Source organism: Bison bison, unplaced genomic scaffold (assembly GCF_000754665.1).
Source record: "Bison bison bison isolate TAMUID 2011002044 unplaced genomic scaffold, Bison_UMD1.0 scf7180017864056, whole genome shotgun sequence".
Taxonomy (NCBI): Eukaryota; Metazoa; Chordata; class Mammalia; order Artiodactyla; family Bovidae; genus Bison; species Bison bison.
The window spans coordinates 2,686,078-2,697,947 of NW_011494628.1; the positions used below are offsets into that span (position 1 = coordinate 2,686,078).

Consider the following 11,870-nt stretch of genomic DNA (forward strand, 5'->3'; position numbering starts at 1 on the left):
CCTTGTATTTAAAATGGCAGCCACCCCTCCCTCCCAACCCTCAACCCAAACACCCCTACCCCAGGCCAGGCCCTCCTTAGTCTCTTCCTTTTTCTCCTCAGCACTTATTTCCATCTAACAGACAGTATAACTGACTTGTCTTCTTTGACTTCTTGTGAAGTTTTGTCCATTTTGCTCCCAGCTGCTCCCTCAGTCCCTAGCACAGTGCTTGTGATTTAGAGCTGCTGTTGAATGAAAATTTTACCACGAGATAAACGGTGGAGGCTGTTGCTTTTCTCTGAGTCACAGGTTGGTGACTTACACAAATATGTGGGAAGTGAAATATTTAATTTTGTAATCAGAGTAAATCCTCATTTTTCACCCTGCTTAAGCTGAAAAACACTCTCGCAGCCTCAACTGAGATGTATTAATGCTTCCACGGTTGAAGATGAACATATGTCCCTATGATAGTGGCTCAGAACCTGAAAATGTACAATTAACCCAGGCAGAGAGAATTCAGAAGTCTGGAATCTTCCAGGAAAAAGGGTCAGGGTGCTTCTTTTTCTTTTTGCTATTCTTCGCGTCTCAAATGACTCTTCTTACTCAGTTATTAACCATAAATCATGTCAATAGTCTTCCTCATTGTGCTTACTGTACATGCTTTCCATGTACTACTTTATTTAATAACTGTCATAATGACCCTAGAAGAAATTTACTATTAACCACACCAATCTATAGAGACAATGAGATTTAAATATTTTCCCTAAACATCTGGTGGGTGGTAGAGGTCTCTGGCATTTAAAGTTTGCATCTTAAAAACACTATGCAAATATTGCTCCCCCACTCATCATGACCATGTAATTTGTCATGAGATACAAGAATTAATGGATTCCAACATCACTATTATTACCTGACTAATCCTGCTCACATTATCCTAAGCACAGACCATATACAAAAGGGAGAACTTCCGTGGATACAGAACAAGCTCTAGTAATGTGTAATTATGAACAATACCTCTTGCTGGGACTATTCATATCAAAGAAATTTCAGGCTACAAAAGCAGCTAAGCCAATAGTCAGTAGGGAAAAAGTAAAACTAACAAAAATCCCAGAAGTTCGCAATAATAACAACAAAAACACAGCAAAAAGTGTTATTATCAGAAAATTTTCCTACTTAAAATGTTCATTTATTATGGAATGTGAATATATGGAACAGAGAAATATTGCTTTGCAAAAGAAGTCTTTTCACATACCCCTACAAAAGGCCTGACAGATTTAAAATACAATGGTTTAAATACTAAAACTAAATGACTTTCTGAAAACTATAGGAAAAGAAAAATGCATTAGGTAAGCCTGTTTAATTTTACTTCTTGTCCTAAGACTGAAACGTTATTTGTGATATCCATGCACAATCTTATAAACATTCCAAAACACCAAGATAAACTTTCAAAACTGATTTTCCTACATATTCTCTAGCTTTATTTTCTTATTAGAAATTAACATGATTAAAGTAAGAATTCATCCCTATACTAGGCATAAAAAGGATACTAATAGCCTTTCAAATCACAAACTTACACCTACTTAGTAAACCTCATTAGTAGCTGGCATTGTTAAGACAGCCCTGATTTGCTACAACTTTTCAAGTTTTTAACATGTTTGACATATTTAACAGTCACAGCTGTTGTTTTAAAATGAATACAGTAACTAAATTGAAAATTCTTTTCAAACATGAGATTAAGAAAAAAGAATCATGCCCTCTAAGAATAAAAACTTTCAAAACTGGTCTCATAAGCATAAATTTTAAACTTCATACATTTAAAACTGTGGATTTATTTTAAGCTCATCATTTATGCAAGTAGAAAGCACTGACAGCAACAAAATGTGTGCATCTTTGTTGCCCTAATTTTCCAGCACAAACCATACACAACTTAGCTATTTGACAGACACAACAATTTCACTCACTGGAAAATGGTTGATGATCTTAGAAGTTTTTAACAAACTTTTGCTTTCCATGTGTTATCACTGTAAATAAGTTATCATTACTATACCGGTCTATAGTTACATCTTAAATGACTTAAAATGATGGGAGCTACTCACTGGCTCTTTTAAACCACCCCACATAGTTAAGCTTCTTGAGTTCTTCTACCTGCATTTGCATCCTCAGATGTCTTCAGGTTATCAGCCCTATTCTCTCTAGGACTGCCCCAACTTTACTACCTCCTGCTACTGCTAAAATATTTGTGGTAGGGAAATCATTAAAATAGCCTCATTCAGGTCTTGTACAAAAAAAAAAAAAAAAGTAAATTGCCTCAGAAAAGTCTTTGAATGGTACTGCATATGGACTTGGTGGGTGTACAGAGCACATGACATTTATTTAGCAAATCAGTAAACTCTTAAATCTTTTGATAGTTTAGCCATGTGCCAAAGTTCACAAGGCAATGACTCCCCAGTGAGTGAACCATACTGTTGTGTTTGAGTGAAAAAGCATCTGGCACAGATCCTGGAACACAGGAGGTTCTCAATCAATGTACATACACATCATGTGTGTACATGTTGTGTGTCTATTTCAGACACAAAAAGGGCCTGGAGGATGCACACAAAGCTGTCTAACTAGATTATGAAGGGCATCATGAATAAAAAGGACTGACTTTTGCTTCATCTCCTTTTGTATGAAAATTTTTTAGGTCAGGCTTAAATCATTTATACATATAACTTATATCCAGGTTTCTGTGTCCAAAAAAGCAATGCAAGCACAAAAGATCATTTCTACACTGTGTAGTTGGGATGACTGCCCTCACTGCATACCTGTCAGTCACAATTGAGCAAGCTGTCTTACTGAAATACTCAGAAGGACCTGTGAATGCTGCATAGCATAGTAACTTTACCATCACTTTTTCCTCCTTCATGTCATAGCTCAGTAGCATGGTTTTAAGTCATACTTCAGAGTACACTGATAGGTCTTTCACTTTCCAGCTTGCAGTTGCTCCTTTTGTTTCATGACATACTATCTATTAAGAGGACCCTAGCACATACAGTGTCAGTGGGGTTGCAGACTATATATAACCTTTGTGATGGGCTGGCTGCATTCCTGTACCATCATCTTAAAGGGGGAAAAACGGTTTCATTTTTTTCCCCCTTTAAGATTATGTTCCAAAGAAGAAACTGTCTAAAAAGTTGAATCTGTAGTGGGTTCAGGTTTATGGTCAAAGAGTTCAGAAAATGACACTCCTCCACAGTTTTACTTTTCTAAGAGATGGTTCACAACACATCTGGCTGACTTCCAGGCAGCATACAGCATACAGCTTCAATTCTTTGATGCCGTTTCTACTTCTCCATGTATCCTGTGCATCACTGTGTTGCACATGTAGAACTGTTACCTTTACATTGTGTAAAAGTGATGAGAACCTTAGCTATATACAGTGCATTCAGGTTTTATATTGATACATGACTTTGGTCTTAGGCTTTTATCATCAGCCAATATTCCCACAATTATTCAACAAATTAGTTCACAAAGAACTCTGATGTCAAGCATTGCTGAGTTGGGTAAGTACCCCATTCCTATCTTCAAATTACAGCAATATCTCGTCAAGGTTTCTTGTTAAAATGTTAAATGAACTCAAGAAAATACTAAAACTGAGCCTATCTTCAATGATGCTTTATGTTGTTTTTGATATAAAAATTAAGGAGGAAATCAACTTTCATAAAATTGCCTTAGAATTTCCATGAATTTTTCTGGGTGGTCAATTTGCAACTGTCAAGGATTCACTTACTGATGAACTATTCAAACATTACAGGCTAATATTACTCATTATATATACTTAATGGAAAGAATTTTGGTAAAGGAAAAAAATGACTGAAAACTAGGAGTGCTGGATGCTAGTCCTAGTTCTTCCACTGAATTTAGGTGGTAAGTTATTTTACCTCCTTGGATCTTAATTACCTCATTTACAAAATGTGAGATTTGAGTTAGATGGCCTGTAAATCCCTTTTAGCCCCAATAATCCACTTTTGAAAACTGGGTTTTAAAAAAAAACTATATCAAAATACTCTGCCAGTAATATGTATAATGTTTAGTATTTTTTGAAGAATCCAGAATGTTATAAATAGCATTTCATTAATATTCACAGTATTCATGAGGAAACAAAAGGACATTTATATGGAACATTTGAGTCACAAACTGGGACAGCAACTTGTACAGGGCCACAAAACTGCAGTATGAGAGCAATGATTCTAATTTCTTGATTGTGACTGTAGTATTCTATTCACTATACTATCTTTGTTGCTATTCTACTTAGAAGCAATGTTTTATCCCTTCTCACCCTCATTCAGCCATCTCCAACATATTCAAACCTAGCCCGCTCAATTTCTTACTGCCTGAAACCTCCATAGCATTCTTTCTCCTTCAATTGTATCAGCATAATTATCAAAGATACTTTTTCATCTGCTTCCTATATATATGTCTTAGGTTTCCAGGTACAGTACTTGTCACATTTTCGGTCTAATTTCTATTAATTTTTTATATAAATGTCAAGTAAATATAGAAAGGTGTGTCACGACCATCTTTATATCCATCGATATATAGGGTTAGAGCTTGTACCTTTATACCCAATACATCAAAAAATCAAGTGACTGAAAAGGATGGCAGAAATTCTATTATGCTGTTTGTTTCTACCTACCCTACAAAAGAATTAGGGGGAAACTGGAGAAACCACACAATTTTCTTAGGCTTGTAAAAGTTGCCATGGATATAGGAGACCATGAGTCTCAGATCTCAAAGGACTAATTAGTATGTTTCTGTGGCCACACAGTTTGTTAAAGTGCTTAAATTCTTCTGCATATAGTACCCTGCACTCCCTCTTAATTCACTGACCAACTCCTTCTCCAGACACTCCCCCCACCCCATCTTCCACTTACCATCAACTAACAGGTTAAGGACTGATCCCAAAGGACCCATAGGTTTTCTCTCTAGCACAGTAACCAGTCTGTTATGACTGACTGGTACCCATGAAATTAACCACCCAAAAATCATGCCTTTTGAACACTGCCACTGGCTCCCTTCAGGGACTTCAAGGGCTAACCTATGCTTTTCCTGCCTTTCCTACCCCTGGAGATATTCAAATGGTTCTTGTCAAGAACAGACCTCGCACCAGTCACCTCAGCAGGCAGTCAATCAGCTCTTGTTCCTTTGCGTCCCCTGGAACAAAGGGGCCCGAGATGGCCTGGAACACAGTGGGAGATGAGGTATCAGTGGTCGTGGCAGTGGCACCCCAGCAAGCAAACACCTGGTGCCCTTTTGAGCCCTTGACCAGAAGGCTGTGATCTCTTACACCGTTTCCCGAGTTGCCCTCACGTGGTTACTTGTGGCAACTGCAGCTTCTCTCGGGATTTCAACTGAAGACAGCTAAGTCAAAGTCGCCCAGTCTTGTCCAACTCTTTACAAGCTCATGGACTATACAGTCTATGGAATTCTCTAGGCTGGAACACTTGAGTGGGTAGCCTTTCCCTTCTCCAGGGGATCTTCCCAACCAAGGTCTCCCACACTGCAGGTGGATTCTTTACCAGCTGAGTCACAAAGGAAGCCCTGAGAAGGCTATGAAGACGCTAATGTGCCAGCTGGTTGACTGGCCCCACCACACCAACCACATAATTTGACTACCTCTGCAAAAAGGGTGTGCAACTGGGCTACTTCTGCTTTTTGACCACCCTTCTGACATATCTGAGACTCAGCCCTGGTGAGGAAGGGGTGGGTCAGTCAACTGACGTGCCACTATATTCCAAATTCAGACTTCATAGTCAAGAGCCATTTTGCAATGACTTCTTGACTCAGAGTGTAATGCCAAGAACAACTTGTGAATCTATCAGCTACCTTAAATATATGGGTTCTAACCTGATAGTGCCTTCTCTTTATTCTTGCCCAAGACTTAAGACAGGGACGGCAGAGTCTGGTGGACTGCTGTCTATGGGGTCGCACAGAGTCGGACACAACTGAAGTGACTTAGCAGCAGCAGCAGCAGCGTAAGTTAAGGTAGGCAGGGTTAGGTAGGGGGTGGTTTGCACAAACTGAGGTAGATTGGTGCTTATTACAGACAAACAAGCTCTTTTTTTTAATCAAGAAAAAAAGAAAATTGAAACTTTCTTGGGTGGTCCAGTGGCTAGAACTCTCCAATGGAGGGGCCCAGGTTCGATCTCTGGTCAGAGTACCAGAGCCCACCTGCCACAGCTAAGAGTCTGCATGCCACAACTAAGATCTGGCATGCTGCAACAAAGACCCAGTGCAGCCAACTAAGTAAATAATATTTAAAGAAAGAAAAAAGGAAGTTTAAGTAAATAACATCCCTGTTGGGATAGGTATATTCACTTCCAGAGTGTAGTTCAGGTCCTCCAAAATACAAAAAAGAAAAACACAACAGTAGTTCAGGAGAACTCTTATTTTTCCCTGATAAATGTTGGTTCTTTTAGTAGGGGAACAAAAACAGAGAAGCAAGAAAACTGGCTCTACCAGGATAAGAGTAGCTTCATGTGCTAACTGTGCAGAAGGGCTAACCATTCTACTCTTCTTTCATGGTAGTCACTTCTCAAGAGGCCAGAACAAATAATCAAACTTCTATCAATCAAGATATGGTTAGACATAAGCTACACTTGACCAAGGACAGGCCACTCGAGGGTGACTCCCAAAGAGTAGAATGCTGGAGGAGAAATGGAGGAGATTACACTAGAGTGGCCAGGGCACTTGTCAGTAGAATAAGTCCCCACCAGTAAGCTTCATGCCTCTGCCAAAATATCATCCAGTTAGGCTATCTTATCTTAGGTCATTCAACAAACACCACAAAACACCTGGTGCTCTTCCAACTAACTGTAACATGTCCATAGAAGTTTTCTTCTTTCTATTACTACTCTGTAAAGTATGCTCCATCCCAAACAATGCTACTCAAAGTGTTTTCCATACTGATGCCAGTCCATGAGAACCAGTAACTTTTGCAGGAATTTGAAAATAATTTTTGTATCTGTTGAATTGAATTATAAAGTATTTGACATATTAAATTTTCTCTAGTAAATTCACTTTTTACTGTCACCCAGTTTATTTAACTTATATGCAGAGTACACCATGAGAAACGCTGGAATGGAAGAAACAAGCTGGAATCAAGATTGCCAGGAGAAATACCAAGAACCTCAGATATGCAGATAACACCACCCTTATGGCAGAAAGTGAAGAGGAACTAAAAAGCCTCTTGATGAAAGTGAAAGTGGAGAGTGAAAAAGTTGGCTTAAAGCTCAACATTCAGAAAACGAAGATCATGGCATCCGGTCCCATCACTTCATGGGAAATAGATGGGGAAACAGTGGAAAGAGTGTCAGACTTTATTTTTCTGGGTTCCAAAATCACTGCAGATGGTGACTGCAGCCATGAAATTAAAAGACACTTAGTCCTTGGAGGGAAAGTTATGACCAACCTAGATAGCATACTCAAGAGCAGAGACATTACTTTGCCAACAAAGGTCCGTCTAGTCAAGGCTATGGTTTTTCCTGTGGTCATGTATGGATGTGAGAGTTGGACTGTGATGAAAGCTGAGCGCCGAAGAATTGATGCTTTTGAACTGTGGTGCTGGAGAAGACTCTTGAAAGTCCCTTGGACTGCAAGGAGATTCAACCAGTCCATTCTGAAGGAGATCAGCCCTGGGATTTCTTTGGAAGGAATGATGCTAAGGCTGAAACTCCAGTACTTTGGCCACCTCATGCAAAGAGTTGACTCATTGGAAAAGACTCTGATGCTGGGAGGCGTTGGGGGCAGGAGGAGAAGTGGACGACTGAGGATGAGATGGCTGGATGGCATCACTGACTCGATGGACGTCAGTCTTGAGTGAACTCCGGGAGCTGGTGATGGACAGGGAGGCCTGGCGTGCTGCAATCCATGGGGTTGCAAAAAGTCAGACACGACTGAGTGAATGAACTGAACTGAATTATACTTTACTAAATTATGACTGCAATGCATTGGAAAAATTAAAAAAAAAAAAAAAAAAAAACTCTTTTCACCACGAAAAGTTTGAAAAACACTAATTAAAACAAATATTAACTGTCATATTTCTGGTAAAAATCTCTTCTGTGATCCCTACTGTCAGCAAGGTAAGTCTTAGCTCATTAACACTGTGTTTTCAGTCTCCTTTATCAGGCCCCTTCTCTAAAGTAGAGTTTCCTAACTAGTGTGCTTGACAGATAAGACTACTAAATGGAGCCCATGGCAGGTGGAGTTCCTGAGCTCCAGGACCAGAAGCCTTGGGAAGAGTAGCCTGGTCCATTTACTCCAGCAAATTCTAAAAATTTTGTCTTCTGTGTGTGTTACAATGTAGACAAGATTGAGAACTGCTGATGTCTTGGAGTTACTTCTGGTTACACTTTAGACTAAACTTTATGCTCCACCAACAATAGAAAGCCTGCTCTCCCATCCACACCCAAATTTGTATTTCCAACCCAGACCTCTCCCATGAACTCTAAACACACTATATATTCTACATCTCCACTCAATGTCCAGAAAGCACCTAAAACTTAAGATGCCCAAAACTAAACAGGAAAACACCTGTTTTCCCTTCTAAATGTGCTCCTCCTATATTGTATCTTAGTAAACTGTAACTCCATCCTTTTCATACCCATTATTTGATGTATTTAACAAATCTTGTCAGTTCTAGCTTCAACCAGTTCTTACTACCTCTACCCTTGTCCCCTAGCTGAGGTCTCAATCACCTCTCACTTGGATTATTCCAAGAGCTGTCTAGTTAGTCCCTGCTTCCATTCCTATATCTCTAAAGTGATTCTCAAGACAGCAGCCAGAACTGACACTGTATAACTTAAAACACAAGTCAGATCACATCATCCCCTGCTCAAAACTCTCCAACAGCTTCCCATCTCAAGCAGAGTAAAGGTCTGTATTTCTTCAATAATTTACAAGGCCCATTATTATCTTGTTCCTTTTTCCTTTCTCTCTTCTACCACCTTGCCCTTTGCTCACTTAGCTCCAAGAAAACTGACATCCTACTATTCCTTAACCACACAAAGCACAGTCCCACCTCATCAGAGCTCTCACTTGCAGGACCCTCAGTCTGGAATGCTCCATCCTTGCTTCTCTCTTTGCTAATTCACTCTCATTTTCTTCAAGTCTCTGCTCAAATGTTACCTTGTCAATTCAGCCTTTATCGATCACTTCAAGTAAAGTGGTACACATTCCACTAAGCCTCATCCTCCCTATACCACTTATGCTGCTTCAATTTTGTCCACAGTACTTACCATTTGACCTCCCAGATACCTGTTTATTGATTCAGTCTGCTTCCCTACCCTGACTCAGGTAGGAAGGGCAGAGGTTTTGTCTGCTTTGCTCACCAATCTATCATTAAACGGAGAAGGAAATGGCAACCCACTCCAGTGTTCTTGCCTGGAGAATCCCAGGGATGGGGGAGCCTGGTGGGCTGCTGTCTATGGGGTCACACAGAGTTGGACATGACTGAAGCGACTTAGCAGCAGCAGCTATCATTAAAACAATGCCTGGCACATAGTAAGCACTCATGAAACACTGCTGAATGAATACATATATGCATGAATAAATTCAATACTGTTACCCATCTCTGAGCCTTTGACCATTCAGTTACTACTGTCTACAGCCTTTCCCCCTTACTTATTTTCCCTTACTAAATTCCACTTTTTCCTATGTCCAGCCCTCCACATTTCACTCACTGACTACCAATGTACTATATCAACAGTGGAAAAGTAATTAACTCCACTGCAACACACTCATCCAGAAATCATTCTACTGACCCTTCTCACTACTGGTTCTTATTTCTCAACCACATTCCTTCAATCAGAAAACACCATTCCATCTCCAGAAACTATAGCTTACACCTGATGTTTTCTCACTGCACTGAGTACTTCTGCTATGTATCTGCACAGATTGTCCCAAAAGTCAAGATACACCTGATGTTCTTAGAAACAACATAAATCATTCTGATATGCACCAAGCAGGACAATTCAGAGGAAGCCCTATTCCCACCCCCCCCACCCCCGCCAGTATTTCATGTTCTCATGACTGCCAGAAGCTAGAAGGCCCACAAAGTATCAGTCCATCACTCACCAAGAAATGACACACTGAAACAATCAGGAAAACAAGCCTCCAGTCCTTCAGTACCACTCCTGCCAATGGCCTAGTGTCACCCCTGCGTGCACTCAACCTTACTCATTTACTCCGCTGCATTTCAGTTTCTGGTCCCTCTTTGTCTCCCAGTTTATTATGCTTTTGTTTTTTATTCATTGACTGGATTTATTGTTTCCTCAGAATTATGCTTGGTTTTTTCTCAAACTATGTTAACACCTACTTCGGCTCTTTTAAACCACGCTTGGTAAGATGCTCACCTGAATTTCAGGCCGAAAGACCTGCTACAGACTCTGTGACTTCAGCAGGTCTAATCCAGTTCCTATAAGGGAAGAATTCATATGACCAAACATTTCTTGAACTTTCCACGTTATTTTCACAACACAACCAACATCTTACTTACAAAGCCTCAACAGCAAATTAATTAAAACCTGATTAGCTGCTTTTTCTTCTGATTTCCTTTCTCCATTGAGCACTATCTATACTGCCCCTAGAAAACCTCATTCTTCTATAGGTAAACTGTTTCTAAATATATAATAATTTCTTCTACTGCACTATTAAGAGTAGAAAATAATCTAAGAAATGATTCAAAAAGAATGGTATGTTATCAAAAATTTAAAATACTATCATTTAAAATAATAAACACAAGATACTAGTAATTAATACTTTAAAATATTACAAATTAAAAAAACTTTAAAATATTACAAATTAAAAAAAAAACCACCTTAAAATATTACTCCTCTCTGACCCTCCAAAAAATGCCTTCTTCCCCTGTCTACTGAATCTTGTGACAACTCTGTCACTTTCTGGACTGCACTACCAAAATAGAAAGCTGACATCCAGTCAAATTGATATTCCCATCTGAATGACTCACTTCACAGACGCCTAGCGTACAATTAACTTAAGTTTCACATAACTACAGGTAAGCTGACATCTATCTCACTGTCACACGAACATGACACAGAAGGTTGTGATGAAAAACAGAACGAAAAAATGTATTCATGAAAACTAAGGGTGGTGGGGAAAAGCTCCTTATTTTTATTATGCTTGACATTAAAAAAAATTTTTTTTCTGTTCAAGAAATGGATTTGTGTGATCTGGCCAATACACTGCTCTGTGAAACTAATCATATCATATTTGTCAATAAAGATGAGAATATCAAACTGACTCGATCATACCAAGAGTCAATACAACACAAATGAAAAATTAGTGCCACTCCACAAAAAGGCACACATCCCAAACTGTTTTGAAGTATTACACAGCTTAATTTCTGACTGTCTTGCTAATGAGTATTATGAGTATCTTTGTTAAATAACAAAAAAAGACTTTATCCTTTAGACATAACTAGTATAAAATTCAACCAATTGCTTTGTTTCCTTCTCTGCCATCTCTAGTGTATAAGGAAGTGAAATCATCAAAAGGCAAACAAAATCAGTTTCAAGGTTAACACAAAAGCTACTTCAGCTGAAATTCTAACATACTCATATAATCCATCTAGTAATGGTCATGTATGGATGTGAGTTGGACTGTGAAGAAAGCTGAGCGCCGAAGAATTGATGCTTTTGAACTGTGGTGTTGGAGAAGTCTCTTAAGAGTCCCTTGGACTGCAAGGAGATCCAACCAGTCCATTCTGAAGATCAGCCCTGGGATTTCTTTGGAAGGAATGATGCTGAAGCTGAAACTCCAGTACTTTGGCCACCTCATGTGAAGAGCTGACTCATTGGAAAAGACTCTGATGCTGGGAGGGATTGGGGGCAGGA

General features: G+C 39.3%; 1 protein-coding gene across 2 annotated transcripts in view; it reads right to left on the reverse strand.

Annotated features, from left to right (window-relative positions):
• N4BP2L2 (NEDD4 binding protein 2-like 2) overlaps nt 1-11,870 on the reverse strand; it is an 85,289-nt gene that overhangs the window by 44,372 nt on the left and 29,047 nt on the right. Inside the window, exon 7 of one of the 2 annotated variants that reach the window (XM_010835921.1) lies at nt 9,457-10,432. The exons of the other annotated variant lie outside the window; for it this stretch is intronic. Coding sequence (XP_010834223.1) covers nt 10,378-10,432 — 55 coding nt within the window. The 3' untranslated portion in view covers nt 9,457-10,377. Of the gene's footprint in view, nt 1-9,456; nt 10,433-11,870 lie in introns of those variants that run through there. 2 annotated transcript variants of the gene reach the window in all.